Here is a 16,385-nt window from a genome sequence, read left to right on the forward strand (position 1 = left end):
ATAGCTTTTTAATCTCATGTTTCATATTCACAGAGTTAATATTACTGCTACTAGTACTGTTGCTACTGACTTGAGAACTAACTGAAAAATAACTGAAAGTAATGTGCGATGTTTCTTTGCCTAAAGAAATATTCATTCACTCTAATTTGAACTCAGTGGCACCAGATTATATGTTTCCAACCAGTTGTACTGTGTTTATGTAAACATCAGGTATAGCGCTACAGTATGTGTTTGCATATTTGTTTGTTGATATGTTTTGGTCTATGTATACTATGTCTGTATACAGTATTAGTCAATAATCGTATAATTATGTATTTTATTATTATTGCATTACTTTAAAGTGAGAAAATGTGCAATACAAATATTATTTTTAGTGGTGGTAGCAGTATTAGTAAAAAATATGTTACTAATAATATTGTGGAAGCGCTTGTTTGGGGCAGCGTGTACCACTGACAGCGCTTGTTCCCTCCTTCCCGCATCCCCTTCCACCCCATGCTTGGTGGCGTGAGACGGACGGCAACAAAAATATACACTTATGAACTGGTGGGGATTGCATTATCTTGATCAATTCTGCATTCTGCACTTGATTTTTGTGGGGTTATTGTTTAATTCATTTATGATAAAGTGGTTATTGTTGTGATATTTTAATGACAGCCAAAGGAGGTGGATGGAGTACTGATACCAGTGGATACCAGTCGGCCAAATCCTAATGATATTGAGTTTGACAACTTGTATCTTGATATGAATGGTATAATACATCCTTGCTGCCACCCTGAAGACAAGTATGTTTAGTAAACTGTCAATAAGAATTCTAATTATGAATTAAAAGGGATTGAAGATAAAAATAAATTGAAGTTTTCATGTTCATCACTGTTTACCTTGGTGGTGAATATTTTTTAAAGGAATGAATGCAAATGCTAAAATCTTTTGACAGATCAATATTTCATTTGCTGCTTTTTTAATAAAATGATTTTTCAGAAATTTTGATTCATGTTCAAGATCAATGATATGATAATCTCGCCTTCAGGGGCTGTATTTATGAAGAAAGGGTAAATCAGTGGCAAGCATCTCATCTTCATAGTTATAAAGCTGCATCCAGACTTTTGCAAATGTTTGCTTTATCTCTGGAATCATAATTATAAATCAGCATGAAAGCAATATCTGTGGGGTTGGACTGTACATCATGAGTGCACAGACAACATCTTTTTAGATTTCTCTGTTTTGCCCACAGGTAATAACTTACCCTCAGTTCATAAATACAGACCCAGACCATCATGATCAATATGTATTCTCACTTGATACAAACATACTAAAATAGAACAGAAAAGCTATAATTGAATCAGCTCATTAATTATACCTTCATGATAATGCCAGTAGCACAAACTTCTTTTTATCAGACCAGAACCAAAGAATGAAGACGAAATGATGATCCTGATTTTCCAGTATATTGACAGAATCTTTTCTGTTGTGAGACCACGAAGAGTTTTGTACATGGCTATAGATGGAGTGGTAAGTCGGGTGTGATTTTTTCCCCTCTTTCTTAGGCCATGTAGTTCTGCAAATCAATAATTAAAATGTTAGAGAGACTCCAAAAAATGCATTGCATTTCATATTCATGTTAAGGTGTAGCATTTTTAGAAAAAATGTTACCCAGTCTGGGTTCATGTTTGCTGGAAACAGCTAATGCATGAGAGAGGCAGGCAGAAATGAAATTTCTTTCTTTTTCTTCAACATTCATAGGCTCCTCGAGCTAAGATGAACCAGCAGAGGTCAAGACGATTCAGGGCCTCAAAAGAATCATAGTGAGTCAAATTATTTTTCTCAAAATAAATTTTTTTTTAAAACCATAATGTGTTTTTAAAAACTAGGAAATTGTATAGTTCTGATGCTTTAGGTAGTAGTACAATTAAGATAACAGTAACATTAATGAGTGGAAAAGTTTTAGGATGGTTTTGGAAAATTGGTCACCCAATTCCTTAGCATGTATATCATTGTGTACTCGTGTAAACAGAGATCCACACGTTTGAATATTTTTGAAATTTTACTGTGCACCTTTACTGTTAGATCTAAATTTTCTGCGAATATTATATTTAGTCACTTTATCAAGATGTTAATTTTATTTCATCATCATCATAGTAATAATAATAGTACATGAAAAGCATTGGAATCAGTGCATTTCCCCACTAAACAGTGGGCTCAATGCACAGTTAAAAAAGGTACAAAAATAGAAAAATGTGGATGAGATAGTATTGTGGAGTAAAGGACACTGGATAACCAAAGTTGCTGTTTTACAGTCCAAGAATTCAGAGATAGTTTTTTATACATCCTATGAAAGCATTGTGATCATATGGAGACTACATAATATGAAAAGTGACATAGGTATGGAACAGACTGTGTACTCCATGCCAGAGAAGGATTTAATAAATAGATCATTTTCTCTTGTATTGTTTGTAGTGAGAAAATCAAGCTGATGTCAGAAATCCGAGAAGAAATGATGTCAAAGGGATTGTACCTTCCACCTGTCAAACCTGCTGAGGATAAATTTGACAGTAACTGCATCACCCCAGTATGATTTTCCTTCATTTATATGAATTACACATAATTTTTAGCAGTGACAAAATTGAGAATAGGTGATTTGCATAGTGCAACATCCCAAGGTTATGTTTTGAGAAAGTCTTGGCAAGAGATGTAAAACTGTATAAAATGAAAAGTATTGTAATGCAATTATCTTAAAATGTACACATATGCTTATTCTGCATATATTCTGCTTATTCTAAGTACATTTTTTTTTTACTCATTTTGCAAGGGCACACCATTCATGTTTCGTCTGGCCCACTGTCTGAGGTTCTACATTCATGATAGGCTAAATAATGACCCAGGCTGGAGAGACATCCAAGTCATCTTGTCAGATGCAAATGTGCCTGGAGAAGGGGAACACAAGATCATGGACTTTATTAGACGCCAACGAGGTAAGGGTTTGGTGTGGGGAGAAGTGGAAATATGCGTGTGGGGTGGGGGTTGGGGTTGGGGAGGAGTCTGCCAAAATATTTTATGTATTTTTTTCTGGGCAAGGGAATTTGGTTAACTTCTTTGTGCTCTATGGTTTTAGTTGAAGTAGTAAAATCTCCCAATCAGCTAATTAGATGCTGGATACTTAGTGAGTAATGCTGACTGCTGCTATGTTAACATGTATTGACAAAGGTTTCAGTATGATTACTCACATACCCAGTGTGTTAAAATTCTGCTAAAAGCAAAGAGGCATTGTTTAAGAGAAAATTAATCAGTCTGCTTTCATTTCATGCTTAATATCGTTAACCATTTCAAAATCAACTTCATCAGTGTAGAAATGTGAATAGAAACATTGTATATTAAATATCATTTGCCTACCAATAAAATAATTTCTTAAGTCTAAAGGCATTTTAATATGTGAAAATTACAAAAAAATGTTGAAAAATATAATTGGCAGCTGATGGGCTCACCATTGAGGTAAATTTGCCAAAATTATTGCTGCAAAAGAATCATGTGTGCAGACAGTAAAAGATGTAAATATTTTTAAAAAAAAATCTGGGACCTACTTTCCCTTTTTTGTGGGGTGTGGGGTGCAAATTACCTGGTGTTTTTTTTTCCTCACACCATTCACTCCAACCTCAGTTCTTTTTGTTCTTCATGCACCATCACTGTTTCAGTTAGAAAAAAATCATGATGAAACACAAACATTTGGTTTTAAGTGACCTTGGGAAGACAGGCGTAATAATGCTAATATAGCCAAATACATGGATCAGCGTGTTTGTCAAATCTGAGAGGTCACTGGAGGGAAGGAGAGGAGGCTTTACTTTAGCAGTCATTTTTCCTCTAGGAGAAGAAGAACATCTTTTTTATCATTAGAAAGTGGTGTTCTACCATAATTTGTGCATTATTTTTAAACAGCCTTTGGCTGGGGGATAGGCACACATAGTACTACATTAAATGTTTTGTGTGAACCTTTCCACTAGTGTCTAGTAGCTTACTGTTTTCCTGGTCTCCTTATTATCATCTGATTTTTTTTACTTTGGCCAGTCTTCCTGATAATACAATTTGTCTTTTTTTAAATTTTCAGCCCAACCAGATCATGACCCCAACACTCGCCACTGTCTTTGTGGTGCAGATGGTAAATATATTGTTTTGCCTTTGTAAATTGTATTGCTCTTTATCAGCAACCCATCAACTCACAAAAGAAATAGGATGTGTTAACAGATATGTACATGTCGTGTGATGCGAAGCCTTTCTCTATTAAAATAGATTTGATAAGGGGATGTGTTGTGGAATTTTGTCTTGAAAGGTTTTATGAGAGATTTGATAGAGAACAAGACTTTGGTAGAGAATGGTAGGTCAGGAGTGGCTTGGTTCAGAAAATAGTACTGAAAGGTGTTTAGCAGCAAAAGCAATAAAGTTGAGTCTGAGTAATTTGTGCTTAAATAGGGCTGTTAAATTTGATGCTATTGAACAAGTATATTAAAAAATTTTCAACCCCCTTTTTTTTAATATCCTTCTGGCATTCACTGTTTTTATTTATTTTTCAGCTGACCTCATTATGCTAGGTGAGTTTATATTGCAGCTTTCGAAATCTGTGATTTTATTAAATGAATAGATAAATGAACACACATGGGAATTGGATGTATGATATAAAATGGGAACTTAATGAAAAGGAGAAGCAAATATGCATCATGTATCTAATGGTAATAATGATTATAATAATCAGAGAATTTATCTGTGAGCATCCACATGACAGGAGGCATTTTCATAATGTAAGGATGTGTAGTTGTATAGAAGTTTGACATGTACGGGGGAGTGCTTGCAAATTCCCATGTTTTATGTGTGTGTAGTTGGGGGTTAGGTCTTGGATGCATGTATTATATACACAGCTGCAGGAAGAGATAAAATGGGTTTTCTACAACTTTTGACAGGTCTTGCAACACATGAGGCAAACTTCACCATCATTCGTGAAGAGTTCAAACCAAATCAGCCCAGGCCATGTGATCTGTGCGGACAACTTGGTTAGCATTTGTATACTGTGGTTTGTAGAAATAGAAGACTCCAGGCTGATGGAAGCTAGAAAAATTGTCTAAATCTTGGTTAATACAAAGTATATGAGTGTTCATAAGTTTAAGCCTCTGCATAAAGCTTTGTGCCTAGAATATGTCTAGAATTACTGTTATTGCTCACAGAATCACTGAGACTTACCTGAAAACTTGTGTAATAGTTCTTTTACGCTGTATGCCACCTTTTTATTGCAGGTCTTTGAGGCATGATTTTGACTTTTGGTTTGAGCCTTCATTTAAAAAATTTTTTACACCTTGAGAAGGAATCTTTTCAGAGTTTTAAAAAATGCTTTCAATGATTAAAACAAATGTAAAATAATTACCTTTGCGCTATCCTGAATTTTAATTTTCAGGCCATGAAATGAAAAATTGTGAAGGACTAGCAAGAGAGAAATGTGGAGAGGTAAATTGCTGTTACCCAAAATAAATTTGTTTACTGCCTGTTTATTTGACTGTAGTTTAAACTTTGCAGCTTATCGATTCCTGTTGTTTTGGAAGTAAAGCAATTTATCTTGTGTGTATCAGGATGCTTAGTATCAGTAGTTGGAAGAGAGTGTTGGAAATAGCTCTACAATTGAGTAAATTTATTACATTTGAATAAATAAACTCTGCACAGCTTCATTTCTGAAAATAGTTTTACCACTGACACCAAATGTGTTCCACATATTCTGTTGTGTTGCAATCCACAATAAACTAGAGTGCTTAAGATATTAAACAAAAAAATTCAAAATTTTTTTAGGTTGGTGTGTTTTTTTGTATGCATATTCTTTAGTCAAATTGCAGCAATATAGTTTAATGAACTGTCAGAATTTTTTTGTTTCTTGTGTATTTTGTAATTAAGGGACTTCTAAACATCTTAGTGATACAAATAAATGCATGTTGGGATCTTCTTTTGCCAATGATTAATCAAAGGGTTTGATTTCTGCCAGCATGATGAAATTGCTAAACCAGTGGGTCAGGAAACAGAGTTCATCTTTCTTCGCCTCAATGTTCTCAGGGAATACTTGGAAAGAGAACTCAAAATGGATAATCTTCCTTTCACATATGAATTTGAGGTATTGTAATTAGCTCTGTATTCATGCATCTCTTTGCAACAATCTGGTTTATAATTAAATATAGCAATTTTCTCCACGTATAGCCTAAATATTGGTAAGGTATCCTCTTAAGGACTACAGCCAGGTAGTTGATTGGCTAGATTGCGATAGAACAACTTTTGACTACAAGTTTAAGAAAACATTTTTCCCCCTCTTCAGCCTTCCCTCCTGTCCCCTCGTTTTCTTTCTTTGAGAAGCATTTTGCATTTTGTAGAACCATGGTTTAGAGAAAAGATTTGTCATAGAATTTTGCGGTGATGCGTGTTAATGATGAGTAAACAACTCTCTTGTTCAATTTTATTTCAAACACCAGCGGGCACTAGACGACTGGGTTTTCATGTGTTTCTTTGTGGGCAATGATTTTCTTCCTCACTTACCTTCACTTGAGATCAGGTGAGTTCAGACCTGTATTTACATATAAATATTTAGTGTTGATCTCTAATAAAGGCACTTTTTACAGATACTCTATGTGCATAAAATAAAGTTCAAAAGTACATTCTTTTTTGTTTATGTGGAACTTGAGTTATAGGAAAATGCATTGAAAACTGTTATATTTTATACTGTTCTTTGTTATTGTGAAGTTTGTGCTCTCCCTGTTGATATATTTTTATGTGTGGGTGCTTGTGCATGTGCCAATTGAAATTATTTTAGAAAAGCTTATTATATAAATAGCCACAAATGTCCAGGGTGAATTTTCTATGCAGTTATATGTATCTTTGTTCTTTTGCAGGGAAGGAGCAATTGACAGGCTTGTCAAACTGTACAAAAATGCCGTCTATAAAACTGGAGTAAGTTTTGGCAGGTCTTTTTGTTTAGGAAAAATAAGTCTTCAGTCTAAATTGCTATAATCACTATCTTTCAGTTACTGCAGTTTTATTTTCTTTATATTTGTCATTTAAGATAAAGAACAGTTTTTGTGGTGTGCTGAGATTTGTTCACAGTATTAGTAGTTACCTCATTACATTTAAAGATATCTAATCTAAAAATAGTTTTGTTTTGTAAAAAAGATTGAAAGTGATTGTTATTTGGTTGGTGAAATTTTGCTTTATTTGTTAGTGCATTCTTGCTTTTTATATTGCAGGGATATTTGACCGATAGTGGAGTTGTAGCCCTTGAACGTGTGCAGCTAGTAATGTCAGGTATTACTGTTTTTATTTAAACAGTTTTTCTAGATATTAAGGTATTTACAGTGATGCAGGTATCATTGTACCATATCAGAGAAGTAAAGCATAGTAATTGTTTCTAAAATTTCCACACTTTAAGTGTAGATGTTTAAAATAGATGTATCGGAGTTTTCAAAAAAATTATGATTTTTAAATTCCTTATTTTAAACCAGAGCTGGGTCATGTGGAAGATGAGATTTTCAAGAAACGTCGAGAAGATGAGGTATGAGAGTCAGAACACTGTATTTCATTTATTATTATTTTTTTGTGTTTGATGTAAATAAAAGCAGTTAAAAAGGAAAATTGTTCACAAACCTTTTAAAAAGACTTTTAACTTGGGAATATTTGCTGACCATGAAAATGCTTATATTAAGATAATAGTTTTCATAAAAATTAACAAAAAAATCCCCCCTAAAGTTAACTAGGTTGTTAATGGTATATTTCACAGGTTTTGATGTCACAAACATGATGTCTATGTTCCCTGGATTACAGAAAATGCTTAATGTTTCTGATCTGTCATGTTAGCAAATTATGTTTCTAGGTGAATTTTAAGAAGAGAAATAAAGCTAGGAAGGAAAGAGAAAGAAGGGTAAGCATCATCTTTATGTTTTTGTAGCTTCTTGGTGATACTTTCTTATAGTTTTTCTAATGTTAGAAATGCTGGTAATCTGTTGAAAAGAAATCTACGTCATTTCTAGTGATTAAAATACAGTACCATACATCTTAATTATCTTATTCTGTCCACAACAGATATAGAAACTTTGCTCTTTTGGTAGCTCCCATAAGTAATAAATTACAATAACAACACAGTCACCCTGTCACCTACACAGCTTCTCTCACGCTCAACCACTTAGTGACAGTTTTCAGAGGTACACTCTAATTAGTGCTATGTGCAATAGGTAAAAATTCTAATGTTCATTTAGTGACATAGCGGATGGAAGGGAGCTGTGATAATCAGCCCTGGTGTATAGATCACCTAACGATCTTTAAATGCTCTTACAAAAAGTGGATTTGTGCTTTTTTTCTTGTCACATTTACAATTATTTAGAAAGAATTGGGCAACATGCTTAAAAAATTTCTGTTAAATTTATTTCAGCAACAGCAGCAGCGATATCAAAACCAGCCTGGACTTTTGGGACCTATGGTATGTTCCCACTAAGACAGGCTTACTTATGAACCTCTCTAAATTTGCTATTCTTTAATAAGAGTTATAATTGTAAGCAAGACTCGTTTAATATAATGCTTTGGCAGTAATTTTGTTTCTTTGTTTAAAAAAATCCCTAGCCCATTGGCCGCGGTGGTTTTCCAGTCCAGAACATGAGGCGCCAGGCGTATGACATGAGAGTGCAGCAGATGTCTTCATCATCCCGCGACCAGGCCAACATGAGTGCTGCTGAAGAGCTGAAGCAGGTGATGCAACAAACAGGAGGCAAAGGCAAGGATGAGGAATCGGATGAAGAGCCACCTGATGATGTTAGGTGAGAATCATGGGAAAAGGGCTTTTATTAAAAGGAAAAAGTTTTATTTATCATAATTTATAATAATAATTCAGGTATTTATAAAGCACCCATTCTTGCTACAGTAATTCATGGCGCACACACCAAACAAACTCATGAACACATGCGTACATAGAGTATGGGAAAAGTTTTTCTGCCTTATTTTCATTATCAACATTGCTTTTGCATGGTCATTGTCACCACCACAACCAAATCTTTGACTTTGGGATCATTGTCATCATCCTTGCGTGCCTTCTACTGACACATCTCTTACACAAGTTGTAATAGAAAATACACTGGTTTTGTGGCTTTAAAAACATTTTAAAAGCCTGAACTTCCTTGGGTAAATTTAGTTGCATTTCCTCAGATCCTTCTGATGTAATAGTTTGAGCTTTTATATCCACTGTTGTTATGCTACTGTTACAGGCTTTGGGAAGATGGATGGAAAGACCGTTACTATTCACAAAAGTTTGATATTGACAGCAATGATATTGCTTTTAGACACAATGTGGTAAGGAGTTTTTGTTTTTTAATCGAGACGTGTTTCCATGTTTTACTCTATTTAACTGTGCACAAATAAGGAGTTGAAGATGGTGATCTGTTACTGCTAGTCATCAACAATCAGAGATGATATTTATTTGTAATATCATCTCTGATTGTTTAGAACAGAACTATAAGGAGAAACTAGTTTTTGAAAAATATATAATAATTTGTTTCTAAACTTTTACTGTTAATAGGTCTTAAAGCCATGGTAGAGTCCTGTCATTGGTGGACTTTCCCAGCCATAAGCAGAGCAGAAAAAAAAATCACTTAACTATCACATACACCATATTTTATTTATTCTTCTTTGACTTCACCAGATGACCTGACCAGAAGAGACTCCGCACGCCAGGCGTGTGCTAGCTCACTGTCAGGGAGTCAACTTTTGATGATTAAAGAGCAAATGTAGCCTATTATCTCCTATGGTCATGTCATCTGGTAAGTCTTGGAAAAAAAAAAGGATTTATAATACAGTTTTCTCATGTAATTGATTATTTTGGTATGATTTAATATTTGTTTTACATTAGTGTTTGTTTTGCTGGCAGGCGAACCACTATGTAAGAGGTTTGTGCTGGGTTCTACGGTACTATTATCAGGTAAGCTATTAACTGAGTAAATACCATGAAGAACCAACTTTTTTCACCATGTTTGAAGAACAAAAAGTATTGCTTTATGCAAGACTGGGCAGACTATTAATCCTTAATTCAATTATAATGTATTCAGAACTTGCTGGGTAAAGGCCATGTGTTACTGATTTCTCCTATTAATGGCTTCGTTGGGTTTTCTTTTTTTCAGGGTTGTGCTTCATGGAAATGGTATTATCCCTACCATTATGCTCCCTTTGCATCAGATTTTGTGAACATCGGAGATCTGCCAAATGACTTTGAGAGAAACACAAAGCCGGTGGGCCATATTTGTTTTCTAAATTTTATGCATCTTTATATATATATATGGGAGTGTATGGAAGTGTGTCCATGTGGCTGCACTGCAGGAATAGGTGCACACAGGCACACACACATATGGATATGAGTAATGAGATTTATATAACACCATATCCCTGCCTTATAAGCAAGCTCATGACTCTTTACAAGTAATAATAATCATGATAAGGAGAAACGGAAGAAGATAACAGGAAAGAAAAGGGAATTAAAGTGTGGTACAGGGGAAAATTGTATTGCAATCAAACACAGTACTCCATTATTTATTAAGTCTATGAAATCAAAATAAACGCATAGAAAAAAAAATGCACGTGGAAAAGAAATCCTGTAGACAGAAGAAAATGGAGAACCAGAGTTGCCTATGCAGCCTGGTTACACATTTTACTGTCCAAAATTTAGAGTTTAGACCTGCACTTGTTTATTCCATCTGGGTAGTTATTAGAAAGAACAGATCAAGAATGCTCAGGATAAACTTCTGCAAGTCAAACAAGCTGTAGACAGTTTTTGCTGCCTCTTGTCATCATGCAGTTTTGCCATGTTGCATAAGGTTCATCTCTGTCTGGTGACGTGCACAAACAAGAAACTAGACTTGAGATGAAAATGGTGTCATTAAAGAAAAAAGTGGATTAGTTAAAGCCGTAGAAGTGAAACAGAATGTCACAATCAAGAAACACAGTCCAGCACATCACCAGGATCACAACAGGTCAAATGATGGATTCATTCAAATAACCTCAGACAAATGTCAAAATCTAAAGAAATCTGGAGACTCAGTCCCCTGAAGCTGGTAAAGTGAAGGGACATCGCTTCCACTGAAACTGGCATACATGGGAGAGAGAGAAGTATTGTCACTTGCACTTTACATATATGTTATCACTTATTTTGTCAACATGTAATAGGGTTGTTCACCAATCTGTAATTTAGTGCTCATTCTTTCTGCAGTTTCGGCCACTTGAGCAGCTCATGGGAGTGTTCCCTGCTGCTAGCAAAAAGCATATTCCTCCATCATGGCAGACCCTTATGTGTGACCCAGTAAGTGTATTCAAGGAAGCAACTACTTTTAAGGGACTAACAAATAGTGCATTAATTCCAACTGTGGTATAAATCTACAAAAGAACAGAGAAAATAAGCAGAGACCAAACCTCTTCAATTGGACAAATGGTACAAAGAGATGTGCAGGGAGAGAGTTATGGTACTTACTCATCATGTAGAATATCAACAGCTCTGGCATATTGAGCTGTAGCCATGAAGACATAATCTTTTGTGAGCACAAACCAGCAACAGGTGCAGATTATAAAGAAACAGTGTAATATGGTCAGTTGTTAATTAATTGCTGATGGCATATAGTTGAAATACTTTACCACTGATGGTTATGGTAAATGAAGAATAGCATAAATTTGCTATCAGGAAGCATTTTCATTTCATTTTGGAAAGAAGCATGTAAATATAAATGATACAGGTTTGGTAACTCCAGTAAAATCTTTTGCAGAACTCACCCATCATAGACTTCTACCCAGTAAATTTTAAGGTGGATTTAAATGGCAAGAAGTATGCCTGGCAAGGTGTGGCTTTACTTCCATTTGTGGATGAGAAACGCTTGCATGCTGCTTTGGAACAAGTCTATCCAGACCTCACAAATGAAGAAAGTGAGTTTCCCTTCATTCTTCTTTCATCTGATGATTTTGTGACACATCTCTTACAAACATTTTTGATGTATTGTTTTTTCCACTATTCCATTATCAGAGTTGTGCACATTGTATCGAACCAGCATGGACGTCAGTTTGGATGCCAGCACTCTAACCACTGGGCTATCCACTTCCCCACCCTGTGTTAAAGCATCAAAGTAAAAGTGCAGGAGGTCCAAATTATTTAAAGGGGGCTGAAAACTCAATGGAACAAAAAATTTTGAATTGCTTATTCAAAATGACCATGATGAATCAACAGTGAATATGGAGAAATAAACTGAGTGATAGTTCCCAGAAAAAATCAAAAAAAGGCAAAAGCTGCCAACTGTGACCATTGTGATTATCATTAAAAATTGTTTTCACATTTTGCAAATTTTTGAACAGCACAAGATCATTCTGGAATGCATTCTTTTTGACTGTAAGTCACAAGCCACTGGTACATATAGACTGTTCTTTGTATCCACTGGCTTAAATTCTTTTGCAGAAAAACGCAACATCTGGGGAGCTGATCGTCTGTTTCTATCTGTGAATAACCCAGCCTATGCTTTCTTAGAGGGGCTTTATGAAGGAGGAGGACCACAAGACAAAGAACAGGTAGCATCTGTTTCTTACAATGTCCATAAACAGTAAACATCTCATAATTCTGAGGCAGTTGCTGACAATTTTTATTTTGAATTATGGTAATCCTTCTACATCATCATCTGTTTACACATCATCATCTGTTTACGTCTTTTATCACAAGTCACTTCATTTGGTTTGTAGGTTTCATTTAATCATTCATCATTGTTATCATTATTATGAACATGATTATAACTGATAAGATTAAAAGAGATTTATATAATTTATAAAAAGTGCATTTTTTTTGGTATGTCTGTCCTTTAAACAAGCTTGGACTTGATTAATATTCAGCTACATAAACATGACAATGTTTGCTTTACTCCCAGATTTACACTTTTTTAGACCGAGAATAGTATTTCACTGGTCCAGTCAGATTTTATTCAGAGTGACTAATTTTTTTTCAACTTCAATTTATAATGATCTAGTCTCCTTTTTATAATGAAAAAATTACTGCAAAGATTTTTTTATGTTTCCACGCCATTTGGTAAAAAGGCTTCTATCTAGGAAGCTGCTAGTATTCTAGGCAAATTGTTAAAGTAGCTACTTAACAGACTGCTTTCAAGCCATACTATTCATGGGTGAAAAGTCAACAATAGAGTGCCTGCAGGTGTCACTCAGGGCTTTGTGTTGGGCCCTCATTTTTTTATATTAATGATATTATTACTGATAGCAGTCAAATATCAGATTATATGCTGATGACACTAGTTTATTCCTAGGTATGAATAATCCTCTTCCTAAGCTTTAAAAAAAATTCTATAATCTGATCTGCAGATTGGCTTATATATAAAAAGTAAAATTTAATAAAGAAAGAAACGGAATTACTGAACTTTAAACAAGTCCATGATATTATTTACAACCTATACTTTGGAAGTAGTTTGTCTAAACAATCCACCGCCCATTAATGCCTTAGCCTTTTACTTCAGAATGATTGTAAATTGGACAAGTATGTCACATATGCTGACAATAATAGATTTTTGACAAAAAAAGTCTTTTGAATTACCTTTATAAAATGTCTTAGTCTGTGTTTCTATTGGTGGCAGGAACATACATGGATGATGTTGCCTGTTAATGTTTTGTTTTTCATGCTTGTGTTAATGACAGGGTGTGTTGATAAACACAAAATATACTCAAGGGATGGCTGGCAAAGTGTGGTGTGACCCATATCGTGTGGAGACTGATGGGTGAGTACAGTGTTCACAAACTGCTCTAAAATTATGATGAAATATCACTTTAGTCAAGATCAGGTGGTATAAAGAGTGATCAGCTGTGTAGTAGGTGATAGGTTAATGATCTCTTTAAAATTCTTACTTGTTAAGTTTCAGCTTTGTTTTATCTCTGCTAGTAGATGACCTCTTAGTCTACTTGGTATTTTTCAGCACCGTTTTATCTCCGCTAGATGCGTTGCCTGATCTTCACAAGAATAGGACTATATGGTGAGTGCTGTTGAAAAGGTGTCGGATGCTTCTAGCATTAAATGTTTAAAAATTAGTTGATGATTATTTGTTACAATTCTGTATGAAGCAATGTCTGTGAATGTTAATGTTCAACTCTCTGTACAGTGTGCAGTTTCAAGATCTTCAGTTTGAAGTTGGTTTCTTGTTTAAAGCAACGCTGTTGGCAGGGGCAATGTAAGTGTCACAAAGTTTTCTTTGTCTTTGTTTTGTTGAGGGTTTCATTATTTAAGAAATGACACATTCTCACTCATGAAAAAATTTGTGTGTGTGTGTCCATGCTTGTGTGCATACAGTTGAGGGTAGATCTTTACCTGTCTTTATACTTAAGTAATTCTTTGTATACACACATTCTCAGGTGCATGCAGATCAACACACACACACATATATATACACAAAAGGCAAACATCAAAGGTGTTAACACTCAAGACTTATTTTTCTTTTTTACAATATTGTTTCATCTGGGTGTTCTCTAAAATCTATTTGGTATGTTTTATGTTTGCTATTTTTATCTGAGAATCATTTTGTTACAGACTTCCCCCTAAGACCCTCAAGCCTGAAGACTTCAATCAGAATAACCCCAACCAACGGTACCGTCCACAGCTGGGCTTCACCCCAGGCAGTGGGTATCGCCATGATAAGGATGTTACAGCAGCTGTGAGAATGATCAGGTAAGTAAATGGTTAATCTGATGTTGTTGTTTTTTTTCTGTTTTATAAATAAAAAATTTTAGTTTTAAAGTTAACACTGCTTAAATTTATAATCCTTTTTAAAATTAAGTATGCTGTCTTGTTTTAATTACCTGCATTAAGATTGTGGCAGCTGTGTGGTGAATCTCAAGTTTTGCTGTACAGGAACACTGCTGGAATGCAGGGTCAGGGATTTGTGATGTCATCACAAAGCATGATGCCTTCATTCGCGCCTGCCCGTGTCTTAAGTGAGTCTTGGTTCTGCTTGCTGTAGTGTATGTGGGTAAACATATATCTTAAGTGAGTCCTAGTTAGAAAAGAAAGGGCCACAAATTACCAGTTCAGAATTCCTGCCTGATTCGCTGCTAAGAATAGCCTCCCTTATTCCATGTATCGGACGGGTCCTTTGGTCATCACTAGAATAGTCAAGATGGAGATTGTTTAGCAGTCATGGTTTGTGTTGAAAAAATTGTTTAAGCCATATTTTAAAAAATTTTTGAGCACTTAGAAAACAGCATTTGTGCATGAAGAACCTATCATAATAACTGCTATCATCACCATAATCTTTTCAAAGTAGCAGTCAGTTTCCTGTTTAGGGCATGCACACTGCAGCCCTTTAAGCAAGAATTGTGGTATAACTTTGACCTCTTGAAGTATTGGACAGTCCCACCGCACAATGACAGAAAGACCTCTGACACAGACAAGAACCGCAGTATTGTCCGCAGTTTTCTGGCAAGTATAAGTCAGCCGCAACAAGTACACAGGTGGCAGAGAGATAAGGCAGTCGGCTGCTAGAGTTTGGTTTTTAGAGACGTAGAAAAATTGTTATCCTAGATTTGGGGATTAAGATGAGGCCAGTTTTTAGTTGTGTCAGAACCGATTAGGGATTTTTAAAAATAATTTTACTGGGGGTTCTTTCTTTTGTCCCTCTCATTCTCTCCCTTTCTCTCGAATGGGAATATTTAGCCCAAACTAGAGCTGGGAGTGGCTGTAGAGAGAATAAGCCAAGCAGCCTTTGGTCTTTTGACATCTAGTTCGAACGTTTGACGGGACATGCACCCAAAGCTCAGGTGCCTAAAGACAATGTTTGAGGTGACCAGCCAGAACCATTATCGGAGTCACAGTAGCAGGGCCCTGATGACTTCTCCCAGCAATCTGCGGGGGCTAATGTACATTTTCCGAGGCTGATTGAGTGCCTAACTTGCCAACGATTCGTAATAAGCTTGTCTGGGCTACAGCAAACGTGGAGGGGAAACCGTCCGGCACTAGTTCTTATTCCGGTAAAAAGGTGGGGAGGGTTGGATGGGCGAAGTGAAGAAATTGAAAGTGTGTGGAGGCAATATGTGGTATGTAAGAACGATTGGCCAGCATAAAGGTATGAATTGATGGGAGGCGCGGAGGGGGTCTGTTTTGTGCTGTTTTTTAGCGGACGGGCAGAGAAAGTGACTGGCGCGTATTGGGGGCTCATTGGGAGTGAAGCAGGCCGCACCGGTGGAGTGTTCTGCGCCACGCCTGGCAATCGGGCCTGTCAAAGTGATCGCCTCGGAGGGCGTGAAGAGCCTGTAGGTTGCCTCCTCCAGACGGGGTGGGATACCCCGCTCTAATTACCTCCCTGTCGCAGCAAGATGATGCGATC

General features: G+C 35.9%; 1 protein-coding gene across 1 annotated transcript in view; it reads left to right on the top strand.

Annotated features, from left to right (window-relative positions):
• The window catches only part of LOC112569973 (5'-3' exoribonuclease 2-like), a 40,000-nt gene that overhangs the window by 343 nt on the left and 23,272 nt on the right, over positions 1-16,385 (top strand). Inside the window, exons 2-29 of the mRNA XM_025248102.1 lie at positions 655-782; positions 1,398-1,509; positions 1,741-1,802; positions 2,455-2,566; positions 2,807-2,969; positions 4,097-4,147; positions 4,560-4,577; positions 4,944-5,033; positions 5,432-5,481; positions 6,008-6,133; positions 6,486-6,565; positions 6,903-6,960; positions 7,254-7,311; positions 7,509-7,558; positions 7,877-7,924; positions 8,432-8,479; positions 8,620-8,813; positions 9,258-9,342; positions 9,917-9,967; positions 10,167-10,274; positions 11,249-11,338; positions 11,796-11,952; positions 12,476-12,585; positions 13,711-13,790; positions 13,986-14,042; positions 14,169-14,237; positions 14,594-14,731; positions 14,915-14,997. Coding sequence (XP_025103887.1) covers positions 655-782; positions 1,398-1,509; positions 1,741-1,802; positions 2,455-2,566; positions 2,807-2,969; positions 4,097-4,147; positions 4,560-4,577; positions 4,944-5,033; positions 5,432-5,481; positions 6,008-6,133; positions 6,486-6,565; positions 6,903-6,960; positions 7,254-7,311; positions 7,509-7,558; positions 7,877-7,924; positions 8,432-8,479; positions 8,620-8,813; positions 9,258-9,342; positions 9,917-9,967; positions 10,167-10,274; positions 11,249-11,338; positions 11,796-11,952; positions 12,476-12,585; positions 13,711-13,790; positions 13,986-14,042; positions 14,169-14,237; positions 14,594-14,731; positions 14,915-14,997 — 2,476 coding nt within the window. The remainder of the gene's footprint in view (positions 1-654; positions 783-1,397; positions 1,510-1,740; positions 1,803-2,454; positions 2,567-2,806; positions 2,970-4,096; positions 4,148-4,559; positions 4,578-4,943; positions 5,034-5,431; positions 5,482-6,007; positions 6,134-6,485; positions 6,566-6,902; positions 6,961-7,253; positions 7,312-7,508; positions 7,559-7,876; positions 7,925-8,431; positions 8,480-8,619; positions 8,814-9,257; positions 9,343-9,916; positions 9,968-10,166; positions 10,275-11,248; positions 11,339-11,795; positions 11,953-12,475; positions 12,586-13,710; positions 13,791-13,985; positions 14,043-14,168; positions 14,238-14,593; positions 14,732-14,914; positions 14,998-16,385) is intronic.

The sequence above is a fragment of the Pomacea canaliculata genome, linkage group LG8, assembly GCF_003073045.1.
Source record: "Pomacea canaliculata isolate SZHN2017 linkage group LG8, ASM307304v1, whole genome shotgun sequence".
Taxonomy (NCBI): domain Eukaryota; kingdom Metazoa; phylum Mollusca; class Gastropoda; order Architaenioglossa; family Ampullariidae; genus Pomacea; species Pomacea canaliculata.